We start from the raw sequence: 25,181 nt of genomic DNA, 5'->3' as shown, positions 1-25,181 counted from the left end.
CTGTGGCTCAAATGGTAGAGTGCTAGCCTTGAGCAAAAGAAGGTCAGAGATAATACCCATGCCTTGAGTTCAAGCCCCAGGACTGGTATAAAAAAAAAAAAAAGAAAGAAAGAAAAGGAAAGAAAAGAAAAGGCCATTTAGGTACCAGTGGCTCACCCCAGCAATCCTAGCTATTCAGGAGGCTGAGATATGAGGATTGCAGATAGAAGCCAGGATGGATTCTTATCTCTCATTAATCACAAAAAGCCAGAAACGGAGCTATGGCTCAAGTGGTAATGAGCTAGTCTTGAGCACAAAAGCTCAGGCACAGCATCCTGTCAAGAGTTCAAGAGTTCAAGCTCTAGGACAAGCAATAATAATAATAATAATAATAATAATAATAATAGTAATAATAATATAAAAAGGTTCTCCAAATAGAGGGATTAACTAAAAAGAAAGAAAGAAAAGAAGATTTGTGTTGTGGCGGGAGTTCTGAACCTGCTATTGCACCTTCCTTGCTTTTGAGCCTAGAGACCCCTCCCTGGAGGCCCGGGGCCAGACCCGGGGTCCCCTTCTTCCTCCTAGGACCCCAGTTTCCCTGCGGCACCTCCCTTACTCAAGGCCATCAGCCCCACGCCCCTCTCTTAGGACAAAGTCTCTTAGGTCCCTAAAACCAAAGCGCGGGACCCCCCACGCCCGCCCCACTTCCTCTTTCGGGGGCCCCGCCCGTCAGTTTGCCGGGGCGCCGGGGACTCCCAGGCTGCGGGCGGAGCGTGGCCCATGGGCGGGCGGGGCCACGGCCGCATTTTAAAAACTCGTGGCGGGGCAACCCGAACCCCCAGATTGGTGGCGCGGCCAGGCGGCTCTGCGGGGGCCGGGGTGGGGAGGCAGCAAGGAGGCTGGCGCAGCGCCGGGGGCCCCGCGGCCCTGGGGGCCCGCAGTCCGCGCCCAGGAACCCCCGTGGTAAGCGGCGGGGCGGGAGAGGGGCCGCGCTTCACTTAACGCCTGTTGATGGGTTGGGGGGGAGCAATCTTGGGGCTCGCTGAGGGCCCGGGCCCCGTCTTGAGCATCCGCTCACCCAGGGCCAGCGCCCCACGCCTGGCTTTCCTGGGGCGGTTACTTTGGAGGTGAGTGAGTCTCCTCACACTCCGCTCGGGGCTGGCTGCGAACCACGGTCCTCAGAGCTCAGCCTCCCGGAGTGGCCGGGTGACAGGCGTCAGCCGGGTTCTAGATGGTTCGTTGGGGGCTAAGAACCCCACGGGTTTTCCCGCCCGAGCTGGCTTCGAACCTCGATCCTCCAGCCCTGGGCCTCCCGCAGCAGCGGGGATGCGGGGCGTGGGCCCCGGGCCCGGCTCCCGCCCCGTCCGTCCGCACAGCCAATGACAGGCGGGGCGTCGGGCTTGGGGGTCCCAGTGAGACAGCACTGGAGCCCCAAGCGGGGTCTGAAGGTGGGGGTACCCTACTATTTTGCGGGGGGTGCCGAGCCCCCGACTCCCGTCCCACCCCGTCCAGGTCGGGACCGAGCAGCGGGGGGGGGGGGGCGGGGGGGGGAATCCTGGGCGCCCGGGCCCCGGGGACCTGGAATCTGGACGACCCGGGGCGCCTTCCCAGGGTGCCTAGCGCCTGCGGCCCGACCCCGAGGGTCCCGAGCCCGGGGACTTCCCAGGACACGCCCCCTCCCCGCCGAGATTGACGTGCCCGGGAGACGCGGGAATTCCCCCGCCTGCGGGGGTTCCACGCGCGCCACGCTCGAGCTGCGCGCGCCGCCCCACAGCGCGACACCTGCAGCGGGCGGGGCGGGGCGGGGCGGGGCTGCGAGCGGAAGCAGGACGTGGAAGATTCCCTTGCGTGAGCGCGCGCGCGCCGTGACGCCAGCGCGTTGCGGGTTCCCCTGCGTCAGCTCCCGCCCTCCACGCTTAACCCCTTCTTGACCGGAAGCCAGGCTCCAAAGACTGAGAGAGTTTGTGGGTGCGGATGGGGAGCCATCGGTGCGACGCTGATGCTGGGTCCGTGGGAAGGGGGAGGCGAGAACCTGGACTCGCGGGGGGCTGAGGTGTCTTCCGGCCCTGGGGCATGAGGCTGCTGTATCTACCGGAGGGGTCCTGGGCTCCCGAATCTGGAGAGTGGAGGGGGGGAGGGGAGTGGGGTTCTGCACCCCTGGATCTTTGATGAGCTCCTGGAGAGGTTGGGACTTGAACACATGGCTGGTCAGCTGCCAGGTCCAGAGAGACCTTGAGCCCAGAGATGGTAAGACCCGGGGTAGATGTCTTCAGATCTCTTCCCGTGCACCCCAACACCCCTGAAATCGGGACTGAGAGCACTGTGGGAGGAGGCTGGGCGGCAGGCTGCTGCAGAGGCGCCGGCGCCCCGCCCTCCCCGCCTCACTTCCTCAGTTTCCATCAGACTGGTGGAAAGTTAGGTCGCCAAGGGAAGGAAAATTCAGAGGCGGCCCGGCTCTTAGAATCTGGCTATTGGTTTTGGGGTTCTTAGGCAGTATTGATGTATGACTTTTTCCATGCAGGAGAGCAAGAAAGGCTCCCACCTCCGCTTGCTCCCCCATTTCCTCTACTTTGGGTGACTTAAAGGACCTCTGATGACTTCCTTCCTTCCCCCCTCCCCGCCCCCAGTGAATCGGAATGAACGCAACCATTGCCCAACCCAGACTGTAAAGAAGCTTCTGGAAGAACAGAGGCGTCGCCAGCAGCAGCCTGATGCTGGTGGGGTACAGGTGAGGTTCAGGGGAAAAGCCATAAGCAATAATTCTCCTAAAACCTGGTGCTGGACATGTTTGGGTCAGCGGCTTTACATTATGTGCCTAAAACCAAACAACTACTAAACATAAAAAGGTCTAGAATAAACCCATCAGTGAATCACAATAGCTCAACAGCTATGTACATATGATCATATTAGACGAGGATAAGCAAAAACAACTCCAAGAGAAGGACACAGGAGGATTCTATTGTTGACATTATTTTTAAAGTTCTAGATGAATTTCCTGTGGCGTACCCTACGTGGTTACTGTACATGATTTTTTTTTTTGTACATGATTTTTGGTACACTAGATATTGTATATATGCTTACCTGATCTAGGGAAGGGAAAGAAAAATGAGGGTATAAGATATCACAAGAAATGTTTTCACGGCCTTTTTATGTAACACCTTGTCAATAAAAATTAAAAAAAAAAAAAGAAGAGAAGAGAGGAAGTAAAGAGAGGGTAATGGGGTAAATATCAGAATACATTAAATGAATTTATGAAAATATTACAGTGAAACCCATTATCTTATATAATGAATGCATGCTAATAATAAAAACAATTTAACAACAACAACAAAAACAAAAATTGGTGCAGGGGACCCTTGGGGCTACTGACTCTGGTGTCCCATAGCTGGGCAGTGGATTTGGAGGAATCTTCCAGATGCATGAATAACCTTGGTTCTTTTTGCTTATGTCTATAGGGACATTTCTCCCCTCCCCTGGCCCAGCCCCTGACCCCTTCGGTGAATGAAGCTGAGGCTGGTAAGTCTGAAAATTCACCTATTTTCCTCAGCTCCCAGCCCCAAGCACTTAAAACATCTCAACTCAGAATTTGGGAGAGGGAGAGCAAGGATCTGGTGGCTCACACCTGTCATCCTAGCTACTCAGGAGGCTGAGATCTGAGGATCATGGTTCGAAGCTAGAGGGGGCAGAAAAGTCCATGAGACTCTTCTTTCCAATGAACCACCAAAAAGCTAGATGTGGAGCTCTGCCTCACGTGGTAGAGCGCCAGCCTTAATAGCTGTGGTAAGGAGGCTTGTCTTCACCCCTCCTCTTCCACACAGGCCATTCTCACTTCCCAGCCTCCCAGGAGACTATGGCTTCTGGAATCAGCAGCCTGGCCCCGCCTCCAAGCTTTCCAGTCTGGGACACCACCGCCATGCACGGTGCCTACACAGACAGCTCCTGCTCTTACTCTGCTTCTGACAGTTTCCTGATGTCTGATTTCTACCCACCCTCCGACCCAGCAAGGCCAGGCCCAGTTCCCCTGGGGATGGAGGTGAGACACAGTGGGGACAGGCTGTTGGAGGGCTTCTAGAAACTCTCCATTGACTTGCCAGACACCAGTGGCTTGTACCCGTAATCCTAGCTACTCAAGAGACTGAGATCTGAGGGTCTGGGTTCAAAGTCAGCCCAGGCAGGAAAGTTTGGGGGACTCTTATCTCCAATGAACCACCAGAAAACTAGAAGTGGAGCTGTGGCTCAAAAGTGGTAGAGTGCTAGCCTTGAGCAAAAGAGTTCAGAGACAGCGCCCAGACCCTGAGCTCAAGCCCCACGACTGATTAAAAAAAAAAAAAAAAGGGGGCTGGGGATATGGCCTAGTGGCAAGAGAGCTTGCCTCGTATACAGGAGGCCCTGGGTTCAATTCCCCAGCACCACATATACAGAAAACGGCCAGAAGTGGCGCTGTGGCTCAAGTGGCAGAGTGCTAGCCTTGAGCAAAAGGAAGCCAGGGACAGTGCTCAGGCCCTGAGTCCAAGGCCCAGGACTGGCCAAAAAAAAAAAGCCCCCATGGTTCTTATGCAGTATTCTGAGATTCCAGGCTGGGTTAAGATCTCAATCCTAACTAGGCACTGGTGGCTCATGCCTGTAATCCTAGCTACTCAAGGATCAAAGTTCAAACCAGCCCAGGGCAGGAAAGTCCATGAGGCCCTTATCTCCAATGAGTCACCAAAAAGCTAGAAGTGGAAGGATGGCTCAAGTGGTAGAGCATCAGCCTTGAGCAAATAGGGTCCAGACCCTGAGTTCAAGTTCTAACACTAGCACATACACTGAAAAAGATCCCATCCCTCAGATGGACAAAACTGAAGCCCATAACTTCCAAATCCCTTGGCTCAGATGGGGACCTCCCAGATCCCCAACCCTTGGCCTGGGTTTGTGTATTCATTCGTGTGTGCTTGCTGGGCTGGGAAGGGAGAGCTCTTAGTCGATGATCTCTCTCCCCTCTACTTGCATCTGTCAGGACCCCTTGGATTCTCGGCTCTATGCAGAGCCTTCCCTGCCTCAGGGCGGGTCCTGGCGAGTGTCTGGGCTCCCCTCGGGACCCCCACAGCTGCCCCCTTGCACTGGACCCTCCCTGGACACTGCGCGAGCTCACCTACTGGCTTTGGGACCCGAGCAGCTGCTGGCTCAGGATGAGGAGGGAGACACGTGAGTCTATAGGTGGGGAAATGTGGGCAAGCTGCAGACTCTGGGCTCGGCCAGGATGGGTTCTCACAGCTCTCTTTCCCCCGCCCCCCAGGCTCCTGCACCTGTTTGCTGCTCGGGGCCTGCGCTGGGCGGCCTATGCTGCGGCGGAAATTCTCCAGATGTACAGACACCTCGACATCCAAGAACATAAGGGCAAGGTGAGGCTGAGGGCCTGGACCCCTCAACTCCTGAGCCCAGATTCCCGGGGTTCAGAGAGGTGGGGGGGGGGTTCTGTAGGCTGACATTTTCCTTTGTGCTAGCACTGGGGCTTGAACTCAGGGCCTGGGCACTGTCCCTTAGCTTTTTCTACTCAAGGCTCTCTTCCTTGAGAGCCACGCCTCCACTTCATTGAAGTGGTTCATTGAAGATAATGTCTCCTGGACTTTCTTGCCCAGGCTGGCTTCGAACCTCGATCCTCAGATCCCAGCCTCCTGAGTAGGCTAGGGAAGGCTGACATTTTCTGTCCCCTGCAGACTCCTCTCCTTGTGGCTGCCGCCGCCAACCAGCCTCTGATTGTGGAGGATCTTCTGAACTTGGGAGCCGGGCCCAATGCTACTGACCACCAGGGCCGCTCTGTCCTGCATGTGGCTGCTACCTATGGACTCCCAGGAGTCCTTTCGGTATGCGCAGTGGGCAGGCAGACTGGGGCGGACGGGTTGCCCGGACTGTGGCTTCCAGGACCAGATATTTGGGCGGTACTGTGACAGGACATTTTCTTGTCCTCTTTGCCCCTCCCAGGCTGTGTTCAAGTCAGGCGTGCAGGTGGATCTGGAAGCCAGAGATTTTGAGGGTACGCGGGGCCTGGCCAGGGCTGGTGTGGCAGGCAGGCGGGGCAGAGTGGGGAATCCCCAGGAAGCCCCTCACTCTCTCCACTCCACAGGCCTCACCCCCCTCCACACAGCTGTCCTGGCTCTGAATGCTGCTATGCGCCCACCCAGCCTCTGCCCTCGGATGCTGAGTGCCCAGGCCCGAGACAGGTTGACCTGTGTCCAGATGTTGCTTCACGTGGGTGCCAACCATGCCAGCCAGGTGAGGCTGTGGGAGCTGACCTTGCTCCTTCCTAGCTGTGTGGCTTTCAGCATGTTACTGTCTTCTCTGATCAGTGTCTGTCAGCCTGGAACAGTATTATTGACCTTAGGTTCAATTCAGCAGGCACTGAGTTTTGTAGAGGGGTGTGTGTGTGTGTGTGTGTGTGTGTGTGTGTGTCCTTATTGGGGTGTGAATTTAGGACTTGAGACTGTCCCTTAGGTTTGTTTGTTTTTCTTCAAGGCTCATCCTCTATCACTTGAGCCACACCTCCACTTGCAACTCTTTTTTTTTTTTGCTAGTCCTAAGGCTTGAACTCGGGGCACTGTCCCTGAGTTTTTGTGCTCTACCACTTGAGCCACAGCTCCATTTCCACCTTTATTTTTTGTTTTGGTGGTTCATAGGAGATAAGAGTCCCAAGGATTATTCTGCCCAGGCTGGCTTGGAACTGTGACTGTCAAGATCCCAGCCTCCTGAGTAGCTGGGATGACAGGCGTGGGCCCCTGGCACCCATACACTTTTTGCTGGTTAATTGGAGATAAGAGTCTCAGGGACTTTCCTATTCTGGCTGGCTTTGACCTCGGATCCTCAGATCTCAACCTCCTGAGGAGGTAGGGGTTACAGGGGTGAGCCACCAGCTTGGTCCTAGCTTCTTGAGAGCAGGACCCTCCTGACCCACCACCTGTCCCCACAGGAGATCAAGAGCAACAAGACTGCTCTGCACCTGGCTGTGCAGGCTGCCAACCCCACCTTGGTTCAGCTGCTACTGGCGCTGCCAAGGGCAGACCTACAAGCCTTTGTCAACATGAAGGTGGGCCTGGCAGGGGTGGGCAGATGGTGGGAGATGGGGGAGCCTAGGGCAGCGGGGCTGGGCACAGGGGAGGATGCGGCGTGTGGGGGGTGGTGGGGAGGTGGCAGAGGCAGGGGGCAGGAGGGAGGCCCCAGCAGCACCATGACCGTTGTTTCAGGCCCATGGGAACACAGCCCTCCACATGGCGGCCGCCCTGCCCCCTGGGCCTCCCCAGGAGGCCATTGTGCGGCACCTGTTGGCAGCTGGTGCTGACCCAACACTGCGCAACCTGGAGAACGAGCAGCCTATCCACCTGCTGCGGTCTGGCCCGGGCCTTGAGGGGGTGAGCATCGCGCCTCCGAGGAGCGAGGGCGTGCGTGGCCTCTGGGTTAAGCGTGGGGGGCGGGGGAGGGACACATTTGATTTGACCCCAACTCCTGACTCAATCTCAGCATTCTCAAACTCATATCTTTGCCTCTAATCCTAGATTTTATTTTTTTAAAGTGTCAGTCCTGGGACTTGAATTCAGCGCCTAGGCACTGTCTCTGAGCTTTTTCACTCGAGGGGTATTCTACCACTTGAGCCACAACTCCATTTCCAACTTTTTTTTTTAAATAATTAATTGGACATAGAGTCTCATGGACTTTCCTGCCTGTCCAGCTTCAAACTGTGATCCTCAGATCTCAGATTCCTGTGTAGCCAGGATTAGAGGCGTGAGCCATCAACACTTGGCCTCTTATTTATTTATTTATTTATTTGTTTATTTGCAGTTCTGGGGTTTGAACTCGGGGCCTTGCACTGAGTAGTGAGCACAGATGCTCAACCACTTGAGCTAGGCATCCATTGCTGTAGTTAATTCTCAGGTAGGGTCTCACCTGGGCTGACCCCCAGTTCATGCCCCTACCTCTATGCAGGTGGGATGACAGGCATGCACCACCACACCCGCTTGGTGGTTGAGATTGGAGTCTCGATCATGTATCTATCCAGAGCTTGTACTTGAATTGCCATTGTCCTCATTTCTGGCTCTGGAGTAGCTGGGATTATAGGCTTGAGCTACAGCACCCAGACCCAACCTCCGATTTTGACTGAGCTTCCACGAGTCAGTGTCTAACCTTGTGCAGCAAACTCCTTCATTTCCCTGCTCTTCTCACCTCGCCTCGTTTGTCCACAGCTCCGGCAGCTGTTGAAGAGGAGCCGTGTGGCCCCCCAGGTTTGTCCTCCCAGGACTCCAATCCAGAACCTGGACTGATTTTTCCAGTCCCCACCGTCCCACGGGACAGCCAGAGTATGCCAATGTTGCAGATCTGTGATGATGTATGTGGAGCGTCTTGCCATTGGGGTCTTACATTAAAATCCCCAAATGGCTGCTGGGGGGGTGAACAGCCCCCAATATTTGGGGTGGTGTGATACCTCCTTCTCCCACAAAGGTCATTTTCTTTTTTTAATGATTTCTGTGAAATCGAGGCCCCTTGATTGTTTCTGTGAAACACCCTACCATCTTCCACCTCCCTGGATCCTTCAAGATTCTCACCCTAACTCAGCCCTTCACATCCAGACACCCTAATTATAAGCCCCTTTTCCTGGAACTCAGGGAGTCATGATTCTAACCCCGTGGGTTTCTTCTGATGGCCCTAGACCCACGCCCCTGAGGCGCCTAGACCTTAAAAGGAGGATCCATTGGGTCCTGCGCTGTCCCATGCAGAGCTAGGGGAGTCCCTGTCCCACAGTGCAGAGACCCTGGCAAGTCCGCTGCTGACGGATCCTGAGGCTCCCTATTAAACTTAGTGTGTGCCAGCCTTGTTGTTGCCTTGTCTCTGGGGTGTTGGTTGTGGGAGGTGGCTGCAGGATGCCACATGTGGCTTGGATGGTGCCTGTAGCTGACACTGGGGACCCTCCTTGTAGCCAACTCTTGTGGAATTTTGCTTCTCACAGTACTACAGGCTAGGAAGTTCAAGAGCAAGGGACTCACAGAGCCTTCTGTCTTCTCTGGGCCTTTTCTGGGTTGGCAGATGGCTGCCTTCCTGTTGTGGCTATTTTCAGACTCACTGCCATGTGTGAAACAGGACAAGCCTGGAAAGCCAGAGAGTGAGCCGGGCCCCAGTGGCTCACAGCTGTGATTGTAGCTCCTCAGGAGGCTAAGATCTGAGGATCGTGGTTCCAAGCTACCCTGGGCCGGAAAGTTCTGGAGACTTATCTCCAATGAAGGAGCAACAAACTACAACTAGAGGCAGGATTCAAGTGTTAAGGAAAGCCTGTCATGAATGAAAAAGCTAAGCTAGCTCAAGAGGCCGGAGGTTAAAAAGAACAATTGGGAGTACAAGGGTATCAAACAATGGCAAAGTAATGTTTCAGTAATAACAGCATTTATTTACTTGTTTGTTCATTTATTTATTTTTGTCAGTACTGGGGCTTGAACTCAGGGCCTGAGCACTGTCCCTGGCTTCTTTTTGCTCAAGGCTAGCACTCTACCACTTGAGTCACAGCACCACTTCTTGCTTTTTCTGTTTATGTGGTGCTGAGGAATCGAACCCAGGGCTTCATACATGCTAGGCAAGCACTCTTAAGACTAGGCCACATTCCCAGTCCAGTAACAACATTCAAAAACACATGATTCTAGTTGAAGTGGCAATAGTTCATTACTCAGTCACTGCATTCATTAAGGAGTACTTCATTAAGGAATCACACACTGACTTGATTGAGAAAAATAGTGCCTCATTTCTAGCTGGGAACTCCTTACCTGTTAGTCTGTAGCTAGCTCACAGGCACGGAAGCACAAAGGTAGCTTTCCTCTAACCTGTGAGGCTCCTGCAAGGCTCAGGACAATGGAAAATAGAATCAATTCTCACAATGCCAGCTGTTCTGAGAACTGTTTGCATCATCCCGGCTTGTATTATAAAGCATCTTACGCCCTCCAGGTGTGTGTTTTCTATACACAACCTGTGTTTACACGGGTATATTATGAAGAGCTTTTGCCAGCTCATGGGCCCTTTGGGAGAACTAGAAATCCAGCACTCCCTCCCCAGCCATCTGTTGGAAAATTGTGATTCAGTTTCATTAGACTGTGGCAAGATACTGCCATCTGCTGGCTCCTTGTGACTTTTTCTTTAAGGGGCAAATCTACAGTGTCTAGAAAGTGAATGTTAAGTATCGGCTGGAAATGTGAAGGGCTTTTATTTATCTATTTGTGTGAGGAACTGGAGCTTGAGTTCAGGGCCTGGACACTGTCCCTCAGCTTTTTCACTCCAGGCTAGTGCTCTACCGCTTGAGCCACTTCTGGCTTTTTGGTAGTTAAATTGGATAAGAACCATGGACTTTCCTGTTCAGGCTGGCTTTGAGCTGTGATTCTTAGATCACAGCCTCCTGAATAAGTAGGGTTACAGAAAAAAGCCAATGGCAATTCACTTCTTTTTCTTTTCAAATTTTAAAATTTATTTGGGCTGGGAATGTGGCTTAGCAGCAGAGTGCTTGCCTAGCATGCATGAAGCCCTGGGTTGCATTCCTCAGCATCACATAAACAGAAAAGGCTGGAAGTGGTGCCATGGCTCAAGAGGTAGAGCGTTAGCCCTGAGCAAAAAGAAGCCAGGGACATTGCTCAGGCCCTGAGTTCCAAGCAGCAGGACTGACAAAAAAAAAAGTATTTAATCATCATCATCATTATTATTATTTTGCCAATCCTGGGGCTTGGACTGAGGGCCTGAGCACTGTCCCTGGCTTCTTTTTGCTCAGGGCTAGCACTCTACCACTTTAGCCACAGTGCCACTTCTGGCTTTTTCTATATATGTGGTGTTGAGGAATCAAACCCAGGGCTTCATGCATACCAGGCAAGCACTTTACCACTAGGCCATATTCCCAACCCATCATTATTATTTTTGTTTTGGCAGGTCCTGGAGCTTGAACTCAGGGCCTAGGCTCTGTTCCTGAACTTCTTTTGCTCAAGGCTAACACACTACCACTTTGAGCCATAGCACCACTTCTGGCTTTTTCTGAGTAGTTTATTAGAGATGAATCTCACAGACTTTTCTGTCTAGGCTGGCTTTGAACTGCAATCCTGAGATTTCGGCCTCTTGAGTAGCTAGGGTTACAGTTGTGAGCCACCAGTACCCAGTTCTTTTTTCTTTTTAAAACTGATTTAAGGGCTGGGGATATGGCCTAGTGGCAAGAGTGCCTGCCTCATATACATGAGGCCCTGGGTTCGATTCCCCAGCACCACATATACAGAAAATGGCCAGAAGTGGCGCTGTGGCTCAAGTGGCAGAGTGCTAGCCTTGAGCAAAAAGAAGCCAGGGACAGTGCTCAGGCCCTGAGTTCAAGGCCCAGGACTAGCATAAAAACAACAACAACAACAAAAAACTGATTTACTTATTGTCAAAGTGATGTACAGAGGGATTACAGTTTCATAGTAAGGCAGTGAGTAATTTCTTATCAAACTTGTTACCTCCTCCCTCATTTTTCTCCAACCTTCCCCCCTCCTCAATTCCCTCCCCCCCACCCCGTTGTACAGTGGTTTACAGAATATAGTTTTGTCTCTTTTCTTTTTTCTTTTTTTTTTTTTTGCCAGTCCTGGGGCTTGGGACTTAGGGCCCAAGCACTGTTCCTGGCTTCTTTTTGCTCAAGGCTAGCGCTCTACCACTTGAGCCACAGCACCACTTCCAGCCTTTTCTGCTTATGTGGTACTGAGGAATGGAACCCAGGGCTTCATGCATGCTAGGCAAGCACTCTACCACTAAGCCACATTCCCAAACCCTCTTTTTTCTTTTTTTGGACACAGTCTCTCCCTATGTGTTCCAGGCTGGCCTTGAAACTGAGACCTCCTCCCCTCTGCCTCCAGAGGCGGAGGGGGTGGATTACAGTCATGCATCACCACACCTGGCCCGCAGTGCACAAGTTCAATTCTGTATGGGATAGTGAATTAGGCAACAGGTTAGCAAAATGGCCAAGCATACATATGCTGGGATCCAGGCTTCCTGGGTTGAATTCCTAGTTCCCACCTGTACCCAGCGGCAACCTGTAACTTCTCTCAGCCTCCATCTTCTAATCTACATAGCTAGGGTCAGATGAGAGCTCCATTTCCATGGGCCCACCCCAGCCCTCCTAGTTCTCCTAATAACTTACCTTGTGGCAGGCAGCAGCCTCTGGAGAGGGTTAACCCCTAAGGCCACACAGCTGGACACGTGAAGGTGCTATCGCCCACCGACTAGAGGGGCTGGCAGACACACGTGGGAGCCTCGGCCCCGTTCAGTACCACAGAAAGCTCCCGCGCAGGCGCAGAAAGTCCAGCCAGGGCCACGCCCCTCACAAAGCGCCGCTCCGCCCACACTTAAAGGGCCGTGGACCAGCCAGAGATGTAAAGGAGGCGGGGAGGGGCAGAGATGAGCAACTGCACAAGCAGTTGTGCTTACATCCCGATCCTCCCAGAGAGACACAGGATGGTCTAGTGAGGGAAGAGGACTTTATTGGGATGTTAGTTGGAAAAAACGTGGGAAGAGGAAGTTCAGGGAGGCCACAGACACTGGGACCAAGGCAGTGGTCACCTTAAGAAGCAATAAATTAATTTACAAAATAAATTAAGGTGAGGGTGGTGTTGTCCCAAGGGGGAAAGGGCAGCAGCTGGGGATTCCTGGGGATTTTTGTTTGTTTTTAGGGATGGAATTTTGGAATTGGGAAAGGGGGAAGGAGAATGAACTTGTCAAGACCTCCCTCCCCCACCCCTAAGCTGGAGGGGGGGGCCCTAGAGGGGTGCTCTGGGATCAGCTGGCAGCGGCAAGGGGGAGGGTTCAGGGTCGTTCTTCCAGGAAGCGATAGGTAGGATTTTCATAGCCATGTTGCTGCAGTGCTCGAAGCTGCTGTTCCTCCAGGGTTAGCATGGGGTCGACCTACAGCAGAGGGTTGGGGAGGAGGGGTGTCATGTTTTGAGCTCCCAGACCTGGTGGTCGACCCATGCCCACACCACCTCCCCTCTCCTCACCTCCACCACCCCATGGCTGATGGTCCCATAGGGCTTCTTCCTGCGTAGAAGCAGCAGGGACAGCACAATGAGGGAGCCTCCTCCTGCTCCCACAATCAGCAGACCAGACACAGCCTCGCGGGACACGCCTGTGCCAGCTGGTGCCTGTGAGGAAGACAAGGATGGGGGTGGGGGTGCTGTGTGTGCTTTGAGGAGACCTCCCTAGACAGACTAACCTCTGACCTCTCCCTTTAGGTCTCCCAAATGTTTCTTCTTCTTCTTTTTTTGCCAGTCCTGGGGCTTGAACTCAGGGCCTGAGCACTGTCCCTGAGCCTCTTTTTGCTCAAGGCTAGCGCTCTACCACTTGAGCCACAGCACCACTTCTGCCTTTTTCTGTTTATGTGGTATGGAGGAATTGAACCCTGGACTTCAAGCACTCTACACTGAGCCACATTCCCAGCTGCCCCCTGCTCCCCCCCCCCCCGCCCCAAATGATTCTTACCAGTTCATCTCTCTGAATCTCTGAAGAGTGGAATGGAAAACCCCTTGGGGCAGATGCATTGACCTGGTGTGTGTGGGGGGAAGGACAGGAAGAGTCATAGGACCTGGCCACCCCGTAAGGCCAGGAGGGTGTCCCCTCTTCTTTCCCAGGACCCAGAAGTCCACGTCCTCCAGCCTTGGGCTTAGAAACCCATAGCACCTCCCTCCTTCAGGGCCAGAAGTCTGCGCTGCCCCCCTCTTACTTTCTCTCAAGGACTCCCCCCCTCCAGGCCCAACATGCTTACCTTCTGCTCATTTTGCTCCAAGGAGGGCATCTTCTCTTTCCCAGGGGATGGAGCATCTTGTTCTGTGGACCCTACCAACACCCCCCCCCCCAGCCAAGTTCCATCTCACTCTTTGTTTTGTTTTGTTTTTTGGCCAGTCCTAGGCCATAAACTCAGGGTCTGAGCACTGTCCCTGGCTTCTTTTTTGCTCAAGGCTAGCACTCTGCCACTTGAGCCACAGCACCACTTCTGGCCATTTTCTGTATATGTGGTGCTGAGGAATCGAACCCAGGGCCTCATGTAGTCGAGGCAAGCACTCTTGCCACAAGGCCATATTCCCAGCCCCTCCATCTCACTCTTGAGGGTCCAGAGGCAGAGTTCGCCCCCCAGGAAGCCTGGGGGTCCCAAGATATGGACCCTTCTTCATTTGGGGTTTAGAACTCCATGGGATTTAGTTGGCTGGGGTCTGCTCCGGTTGACACTCACCTTTTGGAAGGGGCCTGGGGGTGTCTGCTGGCAGCCGGAGGGACAAGGTGGGAGGAAGAATAGAGAGAAGAGACCCCTGTCAAGGGAAGAGTAGAGAAACCTCCCCCCTGGGATCAAGAAGGGGCCACAGAGGTCTACACACCCTGACATTTCTCTCTATCCTCTCCCACTCACTATGGGGGCTCTGATAACCAGTAGACTTTGGGGAGATCAGGAATGAGACTGGGGGCTTGTCCCCCAAAGTCTGGGATCGTCTCACTTTAGGCTCACTCACCGTCCTTCGGATCCGATGGCTGCAGCCCGTCCTTGTCCTCGCTGCTGCTTCCAGGCACAGTGGCTTCCAACTCACTGGGGCCCAGATGTTCAGAGTGGAGAAGTTCCTCTGCGAGGGGAGGGGATATGGGGAGGGGCGGCTGAGGATGGGGAGTCCACACACAAAGTGGGGTGAGTGAACAGTGCCCTATTTGTGTAATGGTAAAGAGCTCCTTTGTGGTGTTAGCCCTGTGACCTGAGGAGGTGGGGAAAGGCACCCTCTGGGCAGCAGGAGGTTGAAGTATCGAGGGTCTGGCTTCCTTAAGTGTCAGATTCGGACTCAGGTGTGGAACACCTAGGAGGTGGGCACAATTGATCTGGAGGCTGTGTGAGGCCATGCTTCCTGGATCCTCCCCTGGAATCTAAGCTCATCTTGTCACTTGCTCTAATTAACAGAACCAAAGCCCAAGCCTTAAGAAGACCTAGAGGAGCTGGTGATGTAGCTCAGTGTTAAAGCACCTGCCTAGTACATGCAAGGCCCTAGGTCCTATCCCGAGCACTGAAAACAAACAAAATACCCAACCAAACAATAAAACCTGGTGCTAGTCATCCTAGCTACTCAGGAGGCTGCGATCTGAGGATCCTGGTTCAAAACCAGCACCTGCAGCAGCGTGCATGACATTCTTTTCTTCAATGAACCACCAAAAAGACAGAAGTGGAGCTGTAGCTCAAGTGGTAGAGCAACAGCCTGGAGCAAAAAAGTTAATGACAGTGCCCAGGCCCTGAATTCAAAGCTACTCTGCTGGAGATCACATGAAGAGGCTCCATGGAAAGAGAGGCCCTACCTGGAGAGGGAAAGAGACACCTTTACCAGAATCCCCCCATCCTCCAAAACATTCTGCCAGCTAATTACAGCTGCACACTTGACGACTCTCAAGGTCACACTGGGAGAACCGCCCTGCTGAACCCAGTGCAGATGCCACAATCACCAACAAAGAAACAAGGCTGTTGAATTGCTCAGCCTAGAACAGTTCTAGGGCTTCGTAGGATAGACCATTGAAATGGTGGGGGAAGGGGAGGTGTTGAGGGTTGGGGTTCAAAGTCTCCCCTCAGAGATGTGGAATGGGGGCCTAGGGGAAATGGCACTCACGGATCTGGGGCCGCAGCTCCTGAGCGAGGTGGGGGTTCTGGTCCAGCAGCCCCAGGCTTTGATTCATCCTTTCCTCAATTACCTGCAGGTGGGTCTGCACCTGTGGAGAATAGAAAATAAAGGATGTACTGGACCATGGGGGCCTGAGAAGAGGAAATTGAGGCAGGATGAAGGGAGATGAAGGGAGAATTCCAAGAGATTGCAAGGAAAAGTAGTCCATATATACAACAGACAGGAGGCAGGATATAAAGGGTCAGGACCTGGGCCATAGGAAGAAAGAATGTGCAGAAGAAACAGGATATAAAGAGAAGGAAGAAGCTGGGCACTAGTGGCTCATGCCTGTCATCCTAGCTACTCAGGAGGCTGAGATCTGAGCATCCAGGTTCAAAACCAGCCTGGGCAGGAAAGTCCATGAGACTCTTATCTCCAATGAACCACCAGAAAACCAGAAGTGGCACTGCAGCTCAAGAGGTAGAGTGCTAACCTTGAGCTGAAGAGCTCAGGGACAGCTCCCAGGCTCAGAAGTCAAGCCCCAGGACTGGAAAAAAAAAAAAAAAAAAAAAGTAAGGAGCTGGGCACTGGTGGCTCACACCTGTCATCCCAGCTACTCAGGAGGCTGAGGTCTGAGGATCATAGTTTGAAGCCAGCCGGGCAGGAAAGTTTGTGAGACTCTTATGTCCAATGAACCACCACAAAACCGGAAGTGGCGCTGTGGCTCAGGTGGTAGAGAGCTAGCCTTGAGATGAAGAGCTCAGGGATAGTGCCCAGCCCCAGAGTTCAAGCCCCACAACTAACAAAAAGAAAAAAAGAAAACAGAAGAAGAGAGGCCCGAGGGGCGGGGTGAAAAGGACCTCTCTGGGCTGCGGGGGCGGGGGGCGGGAGCTGTGTGAGCACCTGGAAGCGCATCTGCTGGGCCTTCTCGGGGTCCACAGCGGCCACGTGCTGGTAGTGGCGCAGTGTGTGCCGCTGCTCCTTCTGCTCAGCTCGCAGGTAGCGCCGCAGGGCCGCCAGCACGCGCTCTGCCTGTGGGAAGGACCAGTGCTGCTGCCGAGGCCTACCCTGACCCTCGTCACCTTCGGTTCTCTGTCCCCCACCACTGCCATACCTGAGGTGGATCCCCCTGAAGGGCTGCCAGAAAGCCCTCCAGGGCAGCACGGCGCTGGTCGTTGATAAGGGCGATGACCCGGGTGGCATGGGTCTCTACCAGACGCTGGCGCTCACCGGACACCTGCTCCTCCAGGGTCTGCAGGATGGACTGGAAGTGCTGGTGAGGGGGGCGAGCACAGGGGTCAGCCAGGTCAAAATGAGTTGAAAGAGTCCAGAAGCTTGGCGGCTCACGCCTGTAATCCCAGCACCTCAGGAGGCTGAGATCTGAGAATCATGGTTTGAAACCAGTTCTGGGGCAGGATCATCTGTGAGACTTTTTTTTTTTTTTTTGGTCGGTCATGGGGCTTCAACTCAGGACCTGGGCACTGTCCCTGAGCTTTCAAGGCTAGTGCTCTACCACGTTGAGCCACTTCTCGTTTTCTGGTGGTTCATTGGAGATAAGAATCTCCTAGGCTGTCCTGCCTGGGCTGGCTTTGAACCGTGATCCTCAGATCTCAGCTGGAGACCAGCTCTGTGAGACTCTTATCACCAATTAGCTACCCTAAAGCAGGAAGTAGAGTTGTGGCTCAAGCAGTAGAGCACCAGCCTTGAGCAGAGAAGCTAAGGGACAGTGCCAGGCTCTGAGTTTAAGCCCCAGTACCATCACAAACACACACAAAAAGAGAAAATTTAGAGCTAAAGGAAGTCTGGAAAGGCAGGGATATGGAGCAAGTGGGGGTGGGGTTCAGTGGGTCTTGGCTGGAAGGGGTGGGCTTCCGAGGTCATGTAAAGTGGGAGCAAGGGCTATGCCTGCTGGGAGGTGATCTTAGGGTGGGAGCAATCTGGGAACAGAACGGATCAATGTTAATATGACGGGAACCAAGTCTTGCAAGAGAAGGCAGGGCCTTCACGCAGGCCTCCGTGGCAGTAATGTCTGGGACCTGGGGTTGAGTTGTAGAAGAGTAATGTCAGGTCAAGAGGAGCAGGGCCTGGAAAGGCCAAGGAAAGTAGGAAAGAGTGGAAATGGATGGTGTCGGACAGGGCCAAGTCTAGGCTGAGAGAATGAGTATACCGGACAGCAGCGGTAGATGTGGAAAGGACTCGCGATGCTGGCCTACCTCATTCAGGGCCTGCCTGTCCGCTTTAGGCAGGTTCTTGGATTGGTTGTCAGCCATGGCCCACTCACGCATCACCTGAGAGGAGGAAGGGAAGCTTTTGGATCTAGGAATTTCCTGTCCCTGGCCCTGCCCCCCATTCACATAGTGAGTGATCCAATCATTCTGAAAATGCTGGAGGATCTAGAATGCTAGAGGATCTTAGTATCACTGACTTTTGGCTCCCCAGGAGAGGACATCCAACAAGAATTTAAAGGGGACAGTGCCATGGACCATAAGTTCCATAGGATGTGGTGGCATCTCAATGGGTCTCTGGGTAGGGGCGGGGTCCCTGGTCATCTTTGGAAGTGGTGCACTGAGGGCTTTTAGGGTTGAAGGAGGCTGGGTGAGCCTTTGGAGGTAATCTCCACGTGTTCTTGGTATTTGAAGAGCTCTGTGGTTGTGGTTGGGTCCTGGGGGTGGGGAGGAGCCGATACCTCATTGATCTGGCGCATTCTGCGCTCCTCCAAGTCCATCTTGGCTCGCAGGAAGCCTTCGTGCTCACTGACTTCCCCAGGCATGCCGAAGTACACATCCACACCATCCGTGGGCCTGGGGGTGGGAGTGACTGCAGAACCAAGGATCCGGCTGAAGAACCCTGAGGACCTAGCAAAGGGTTTCTCCACTTCCTAGTGCCTCCAAACCTCCCAGTCCCTCTGCATTTATCAAAGGCTTTCAAAGCTACTCCTGGCTCCTCCATCGCCTCCATTGGGTCTCCCCGAGATGGTGAATGAGGACTAGGAAGGTGGCTGCCACTGCTCTCACCTTTGCTGGTCAGTCCCAGGGTATGGGAACTTGGGGGCGGGGCTCTTTCTTCCTCCTCTTCCTCTTCCGCTTGCGGGGGCTCCACAAAGTAATCATCCACCGGCTGTAGGAGAGATTCCTCCTCTTCCTCATCCTCACCCCCTTCTGGCCTGGCTCCCAGGGGCCAGGCCCGGGTGGAAGGGTCACTGAGAAAGCAGAAGACTCAGGAGGTAAGCTCCATCCTTCACCTCTCGGTGCCTTGGGAGTGGGGTGGAGCGTTCCCATCCCACTCACCCAACTGCTGTCCTAGATGGATCTGGGGTGGCTGGAGGAGGGCAGCAGACATACTCCACACCTCGGAACCGATCCGCACCACAGGGCAAAAGCATGCCGGAGCCGTGCAGAATGAAGCCCTGGGAGGTGCAGGCCTACGGGAAGAAGAGGCCCAGAGGCCAGGATTGTGAAGCAGGCAGGGGATAAATGGAGAGCCTGATATCTGGGTCTTGGGCTGGTTTTCTGGTTGGGGCAGGGAGGAGAGGGCTGAGGGATGGAATTCCTAGATTTTAGTGGGAAAAGTGGGTTGCTGGCCCCAACTCCTGCTTTCTGGTGAAGAAGGCGGCCAAGGGCTTGGGCTCGGGTCTGTGACGTATGGAGGGGATGCAGGGATGGGTGGCCCAGGGTTCTGACCTCCTGGGCCTCTTGATGTCTCCGGGTTGAACTCTCACACTGGTCCATGCGCTCCTGGTGCAGGAACCGGCAGCCTTCTGGCACTAGCAGGGCCTCGCTGACAAACTCACCAGCTGGGGAATGTGGGTATGTGGAAGGTACCAGATTGAGATGCACCCACAGGCTACCCGTCTGCCCTCCTCCGAATTCAAATAACTTATCCTCATGGCGTCTCTGCCTGACCGGAAATGCAGGCTACCCAGCCCTCAAGTGAGGGCCAGAGACGGAGAGAGACTCAGAACCTGGTCTCGGGTCCCCACCCCCGGTCTGTGACTCACGCAGGCAGAGGAAGGGCACAACGTGGGGGTGGGGGTGGGCACAGCGGCCGTCGCGGGCACCCCCACACCAGCTTTCCATGGGGATAGCCTGTTCAGCCTGCTCCACACGGGCAATGTGTAGCTCCGGATACATCTGCAGAAACCAGCGAGGGGGGATTAGTCTCCTGCCCCTGCCTGCCAGCCATCTCTCTCCACTGGCTGTGCCCTTTCCTAGGTCCTGTATCCCTAAGAACTTCCCCACCCTTTGGGCCTTGCTTCCCCATTGAACCAGTCTTAGATATCTAAGCCTGGGTACTCTCTGGACACGTTGCCTCTCTCAGCTCCCCCTCAAAAGTTCCTTCATCTTGTCCAATACAGACTGTTGCCCTACCAACTTGAGCCACACATCCACTTCCAGCTTTTTTTGTCAGTCATATGGCTTGAACTCAGGGCCTGAGCACTGACCCTGAGCTTTTTTGTTTTTGTACAAGCTAGCACTGTATGGCTTTGAGCCACAGAGCCACTTCCGACTTTTGGATGGTCTGAAGAGTCTCACAGACTTTCCTGCCTGGGCTGGCTTTGAGCTGCCATCTTCAGATCTCAGCCTCCTGAGTAGCTAGGATGACAGGCGTGAGCCACTGGCGCCTGGCTCAATGACAACTTCTCAATAGTTAATTGGACACGAAAGTCTCACACTTTTCTGCTCTGGCTGGCTTCAAACCTCAATCTTCTTTTCTCAGCCTTTGATTACAGCCAGGGCCTGGCTAGTGGTGGGGTTTAAACACAGGGCCTCCAGCTCCCTAGGCGTGTGTGCTCTTTGCCCTTAAGCCACACGCCAGTCTCCGGTTCAGTATCTCTCTCTTTTACCTGTCCATAAACTAACCTCTCTAAGGCCGCCGGTCCCCTACCTGCCCAGACCCCATCACCCTCCTTCAAGCTCCTCCCCTTTCTCTGGCCACTCACGGCCACGCCTCCTAGCTAGCCAGTCTCTCCCCCGCGGACCCACAAGCCTTTGTCTTAGCCCCGCCTCTCCCCTGGCCACGCCCCCTTACTACCCCACTACCGCTCACCCTCCCCACACTCTGAACCAATCATCTTGATTAGCAGACTTCTGGGCTTCCCTTTCCATCTCCCCAGATTTGTTTATCCAAATAGTTTCAGCGGGGGGGGGGGGCAGGGGGCCCTCCTGGAGCCACACCCCCTTCCCCTCCCCTCCACCTCCCCTAGGCTGGGCTAGCTTCTTTCAGAGGTGACCCCGTCGCATTGGGGACCCGTTCAGCCGCTGGCCAGCCCCCCCCCCAACCTCGCCCGCAGGCCGGGCCCCACCCACCCGCTTGGGCCCGCTGGCCGGGCCCCACCCACCTGTCTGCAGTACTCCAGCGCGCGCTGGGGGTCCCGGAGGCAGCGCTGCGAGTGCTGAGAATCCGGTTCCCAGCGGCCGGTGCGCAGATCTCGGTGGAGGGTTAGGTGCCCACATAATCCAGCCACCTGGGCAGACCCTGGAGCCTGGGCGGGGAGGCCGACGGGGCATGGAGGACCCAGGGAGGCAGGTGGATCACCCGCTCCCGTACCCGCTAAGGCCCCAGGTGTTCAGACCTCTGCAGGGCAGTACCAGAGTCCCCTTCCTCCCAGGTCCTGGGCAAAGGGCTGGTTCCCGGGGAAACAGATCCCTTTCAGGCGGGGGCGCCCCAGCTCTCCCGTTGCTATGGCAGCCCGAGTCCCCCTCCCTCTCTTCCTCTCTCCCTCCCTCCTCTCCGGGGTTTCTTGCGGCCTTGTTGCTGCGGAGACAGGCTCCACCTCCGCCCCCAGAGCAGCCGATCCGTCGCACTCCCCCCCCCCACCCCACGAAGGGGTTAAATCTGAATCGTGGGGTGGAGGCGGGGGAGGGGGAAGAGGCCCCAGAACCCAGGTGTTCCGACCCCCTCTTCCTCCCTCCATCCCTCCACCAGGCTCCCAAGGCGGAGGGGTCTGGTTCTCCGGCAGGCCTGCACCTGCGCAGACCGGAAAGCTCCATCCTGCTGGGAGGCCTGGGTCACTGGGTTCTAGAGGCCGGACTGGGGATGCAGAGGGTGCAAGATGCGGGTCTGGATTTGGGGATCCACGTACCCAGGCTGATTGTGTAGGAGAGCAGAGGGCAGGGGTTGGGGGGGGATCCTATGTTCAGGTGTTGAGGGATTGGGATCTGGAGAGAGGGTCTGGAGGGGTGAGGGCGGCTGGAAGCCAATCCCTAAGGTGGCAGAGGATAAGAAGGGGCTGGGACTGACCGATGATGGAAGAACTGAGGCCCGAAATCTCGGGGAAGAGGGTAATTTCACAAATAACACATCTGGCTGAAAAATAATAATTAAAAAAAAACAAAACACCTGTGCTTTCTGCCCCTGGACATGTCCGCGTCTAGGGTAGAAGAAGGACGGGGGTGTCCAAAGGTCAGGTCCCGCCCCTTCCCCATCCCCCTCCTCCCCCCGGGCCTCACCTCGGCCCCGCCGGGGCTCCCGACGGCCAGCTGCGCGCGCAGGAGGAGCAGCGAGAGCGACAGCCACAGAGGTGAAGGTGGCGGCGGGCCCCGGCCGCGATCCACGGGGCTGCAGAGCCCCATGTCCCGGCCCTCGCCTCCCCTCGCGTCCCCAGCACTCTCCTCTCCACCCCTCCCCCGGCCCGGTCCGGGCGCAGCCCCAGCCCCAGCCCCAGCCCCAGCCCCAGCCCCAGCCCCAGCGGTGACAGGAGCTCCCGGCGCCGCCGCCGCCGCCACCGCCGCCGAGGCCGCCGGGCCCCGCCCCGCCCCGCGCCGCCCCGCCCCGCGCCGGCCCCGCCCCGCGCCGGGACAATAGCGCGGAGCCCTGCGCAGAGAGCCGCGGCCCGGGCGCCCCGGGGGAGGGCGGGAGGGGCGGGGCCCGCGCCTTGACCCCCTCCCCCAACTCCGTCCCACCTCTCCCTACCTCGGGGACCCAGGGGTGGGGGAGGACGGGAGGGGGCGGGGCCCGCGCCAGGACCCCCCCCCTTCTCCAACTCCATCCCACCCCTTCCCACCTCAGGGACCCAGGGGGTGAGGGCGGGAGTGGGCGGGACGGGCGCCAGGACCCCCCTCCCCCAACTCCATCACACCCCCACACACACCCCTCTTGGAGATGCCGGGCCTCCCATTCCCACGCTAAGACCTAAGCCTGGATGGCAGACAGGGCATTGAGGACCTGGTGTGTTTGTGTGTGTGTGCGCGCGCGCGCGCAGGGATGGAGAGGCCAACTTTAGTATATGAGTCACCTGCTCCTGTGCCCCCTAGGACCCGCCCAGATATCCATCCCTCTGCCCACCAGCACGAGATTCCCCTCCCTCCAAGGCCCTATTAGGAGAAGGGATTGGATTTCCAGTCTTTCCCTTGGGAACTTGGCTGTGCCAAAGCTGGGACAAAACACACAATTAGCTTTGTCTTCTGGGCTAGGCCAGGAAGTGGGGAGACAGAGGGGTAGTGGAGGGAAAGACTAGCATCTTTGGGGATCCTTCTAAATAAATTTCTTTCTTCATGTTCCACATTGACATTGGAGATCCATTCCCCCACCTCCCCCTTCCTTCCTTCCTTTCTCAATCAGCTATAGTAACCTGAGCTTCAGGCCCCTGCTCTCTCAAAAGCAGAAACCAAGACACACCCTCCCCTGCACGCATGTACATACATCTTCTCCCTCTCAGATCTAGGAGTTCAAGTCTTGTCCTTTCTGGATCTTCAGCTCCTTGGCATAAGGATCCAGAAATCAGATCCCTCCCTTACCCCCTCCCTTTCTTTTTAAGGAAAGCTTGAGTCAGAGACTCACTATCTTACCCTCATGACCAAAGTCTAGCCAGGTGCTAGTGGCTCACACCTGTAATCCTAGCTACTCAGGAGGCTGAGATCTGATGATCAAGGCTCCAGGTCAGCCTGGACAGGAAAGTCCACAAGATTCTTATGTCTAATTGATCAACAAAAAGTTGGAAGTAGAGCCGTGGTTCAAGTGGTAGAGAGCCAGCCTTGAGCAAAAAAGCTGAGGGACAGCACTTAGGCTCTGAGTTCAAGCCCTAGTAGGGGAGAGAGAGAGAGAGAGACAGAGAGAGACAGAGAGAGCGAGACAGAGAGAGACAGAGAGACAGAGACCTGATTCTCACTCTAAGGATCAAAGGCTACACCAAGTCTCTCTTCCTCTCCTTTAGTGCTCACTGGTTTGTCTCCTCTAATGAAAATGTACCATTCCTGGGCTGGGGATATAGCCTAGTGGCAAGAGTGCCTGCCTCGGATACATGAGGCCCTAGGTTCGATTCCCCAGCACCACATATACAGAAAACGGCCAGAAGCGGCGCTGTGGCTCAAGTGGCAGAGTGCTAGCCTTGAGCAGGAAGAAGCCAGGGACAGTGCTCAGGCCCTGAGTCCAAGGCCCAGGACTGGCCAAAAAAAAAAAAAAAAAATGTACCATTCCATTTCCCCTAGAGGATTGCTCTGCCCTTTGTGCAGATCTGTATAAACAGCCATGTGTGTATCTTGTGCATACATGTCTGTGTTTGTTTTTAACTGTGTGTATGCATATGTAGACAGTGCTAAACAAGTAGCAAGGGGCTGAGAGGTGGACTATGGTTTTGCCTCTACTGTGCCTCAAAGGCTAGGGAGGATGGTTGAGGAGATTCATGCCTATAATCCCAGCTACTGAGCAGGCAGACAAAGAAGGATATCATTCTGAGGTACTGGGGGAAAAGGTAGGAAACTTCCAGGTGCCAGTGGCTCACACCTTTAATCCTAGCAACTCAGGAAGCTGAGATCTAAGGATCATGGTTTGAAACTAGACCAGGCAGGAAAGTCTGTGAGACTCTTATCTCCAATTAATCACAGAAAAAAAAAAGCAGATGTGGAGGTGTGGCTTCAGTGGTAGAGCAGGAGCCTAGAGCAAAAGGAGCTCAGAGACATTGGCCTTGTCCAGAGTACAAGCCCCAGGACCAGCCAAAAAAAAAAAAAAGAGAGAGAGAGAGAGAGAGAGCAGGAAACCCTATCTGAAAAAATAAGCTGAAGCACAAAGGGCTGGAGATGTGGCTCAAGTGGGAGAGTACTTGCCAAGTCTGAAGCCCTATATTCAAAAACCACCCTGCTTCCAAATAATGCCAGGAGAATCTCCAAGGTATATTTGCCTCTTTGGCTTTTATTGTTATTATTAAACATATTCTTGTCACCAGACTCCCTTTTGTCTCCACAGTGATTGTTCTCCACTGCGTGAGTCCAATTTTTTCCAGTCTTCTAGGAAGGTTGCAGGAATCAAGATGGTGGCCATCTTGGTTCCCAGGAAGTGACTGGCCATCTTGGCTGCACTTCCATTAGCCATAGTGCTCCTCAGAGAAAGACAAAACAGGGTGGGCCCTGTTCTTCCGTGTGTGTGTGTGTGTGTGTGTGTGTGTGTGTGTGTGTGTGTTGGTCCTGGGGCTTGAACTCAAGAGTGTCAGCTTTTTTTGTTTTTTGCTCAAGGCTAGCCTTCTACCACTTGAGCCACAGCTCCACTTTTGGCTTTTTGCTGGTTAACTGGAGATAAGAGTCTCATGAACTTTAGTGCCTGAGCTGTCTTTGAACAGCAATCCTCAGGTCTCAGCCTCCTGAG

General features: G+C 54.7%; 2 protein-coding genes across 3 annotated transcripts; one reads left to right on the top strand and one right to left on the bottom strand.

Moving 5' to 3' along the window:
* Positions 1 to 1,910: 1,910 nt before the first annotated feature.
* On the top strand, positions 1,911 to 8,812 carry Nfkbid (NFKB inhibitor delta). The gene is made up of 12 exons (XM_048329731.1): positions 1,911 to 1,985; positions 2,607 to 2,707; positions 3,435 to 3,495; positions 3,798 to 4,012; positions 4,976 to 5,163; positions 5,255 to 5,360; positions 5,676 to 5,822; positions 5,941 to 5,992; positions 6,083 to 6,231; positions 6,923 to 7,039; positions 7,197 to 7,361; positions 8,190 to 8,812. The coding sequence occupies exons 1-12, from the start codon at positions 1,979 to 1,981 to the stop codon at positions 8,265 to 8,267; spliced, it is 1,386 nt and encodes a 461-aa protein (XP_048185688.1). The 5' UTR covers positions 1,911 to 1,978; the 3' UTR covers positions 8,268 to 8,812.
* A 3,642-nt stretch (positions 8,813 to 12,454) lies between these two features.
* On the bottom strand, positions 12,455 to 22,235 carry Aplp1 (amyloid beta precursor like protein 1). Of its 2 annotated transcripts, none has more exons than XM_048369248.1 (17): positions 22,055 to 22,235; positions 20,944 to 21,087; positions 19,603 to 19,735; positions 19,286 to 19,398; positions 18,893 to 19,026; positions 18,620 to 18,804; positions 18,292 to 18,422; positions 17,819 to 17,893; positions 16,720 to 16,878; positions 16,509 to 16,637; positions 15,615 to 15,714; positions 14,487 to 14,594; positions 14,213 to 14,239; positions 13,748 to 13,818; positions 13,465 to 13,527; positions 12,984 to 13,127; positions 12,455 to 12,891 (listed from the first exon to the last, which is right to left on the bottom strand). In XM_048369248.1, the coding sequence occupies exons 1-17, from the start codon at positions 22,175 to 22,177 to the stop codon at positions 12,793 to 12,795; spliced, it is 1,938 nt and encodes a 645-aa protein (XP_048225205.1). In that variant the 5' UTR covers positions 22,178 to 22,235; the 3' UTR covers positions 12,455 to 12,792. The 2 variants fall into 2 exon arrangements, with proteins under 2 accessions (XP_048225205.1, XP_048225206.1); XM_048369249.1 differs by having other exon boundaries at positions 14,213 to 14,236.
* Positions 22,236 to 25,181: the final 2,946 nt, after the last annotated feature.

The sequence above is a fragment of the Perognathus longimembris genome, chromosome 20 (assembly GCF_023159225.1).
Source record: "Perognathus longimembris pacificus isolate PPM17 chromosome 20, ASM2315922v1, whole genome shotgun sequence".
NCBI classification, from domain to species: Eukaryota; Metazoa; Chordata; class Mammalia; order Rodentia; family Heteromyidae; genus Perognathus; species Perognathus longimembris.
The sequence above is the reverse complement of the archived record's forward strand: the minus strand, read 5'-3'. Positions and strand labels throughout refer to the sequence as shown.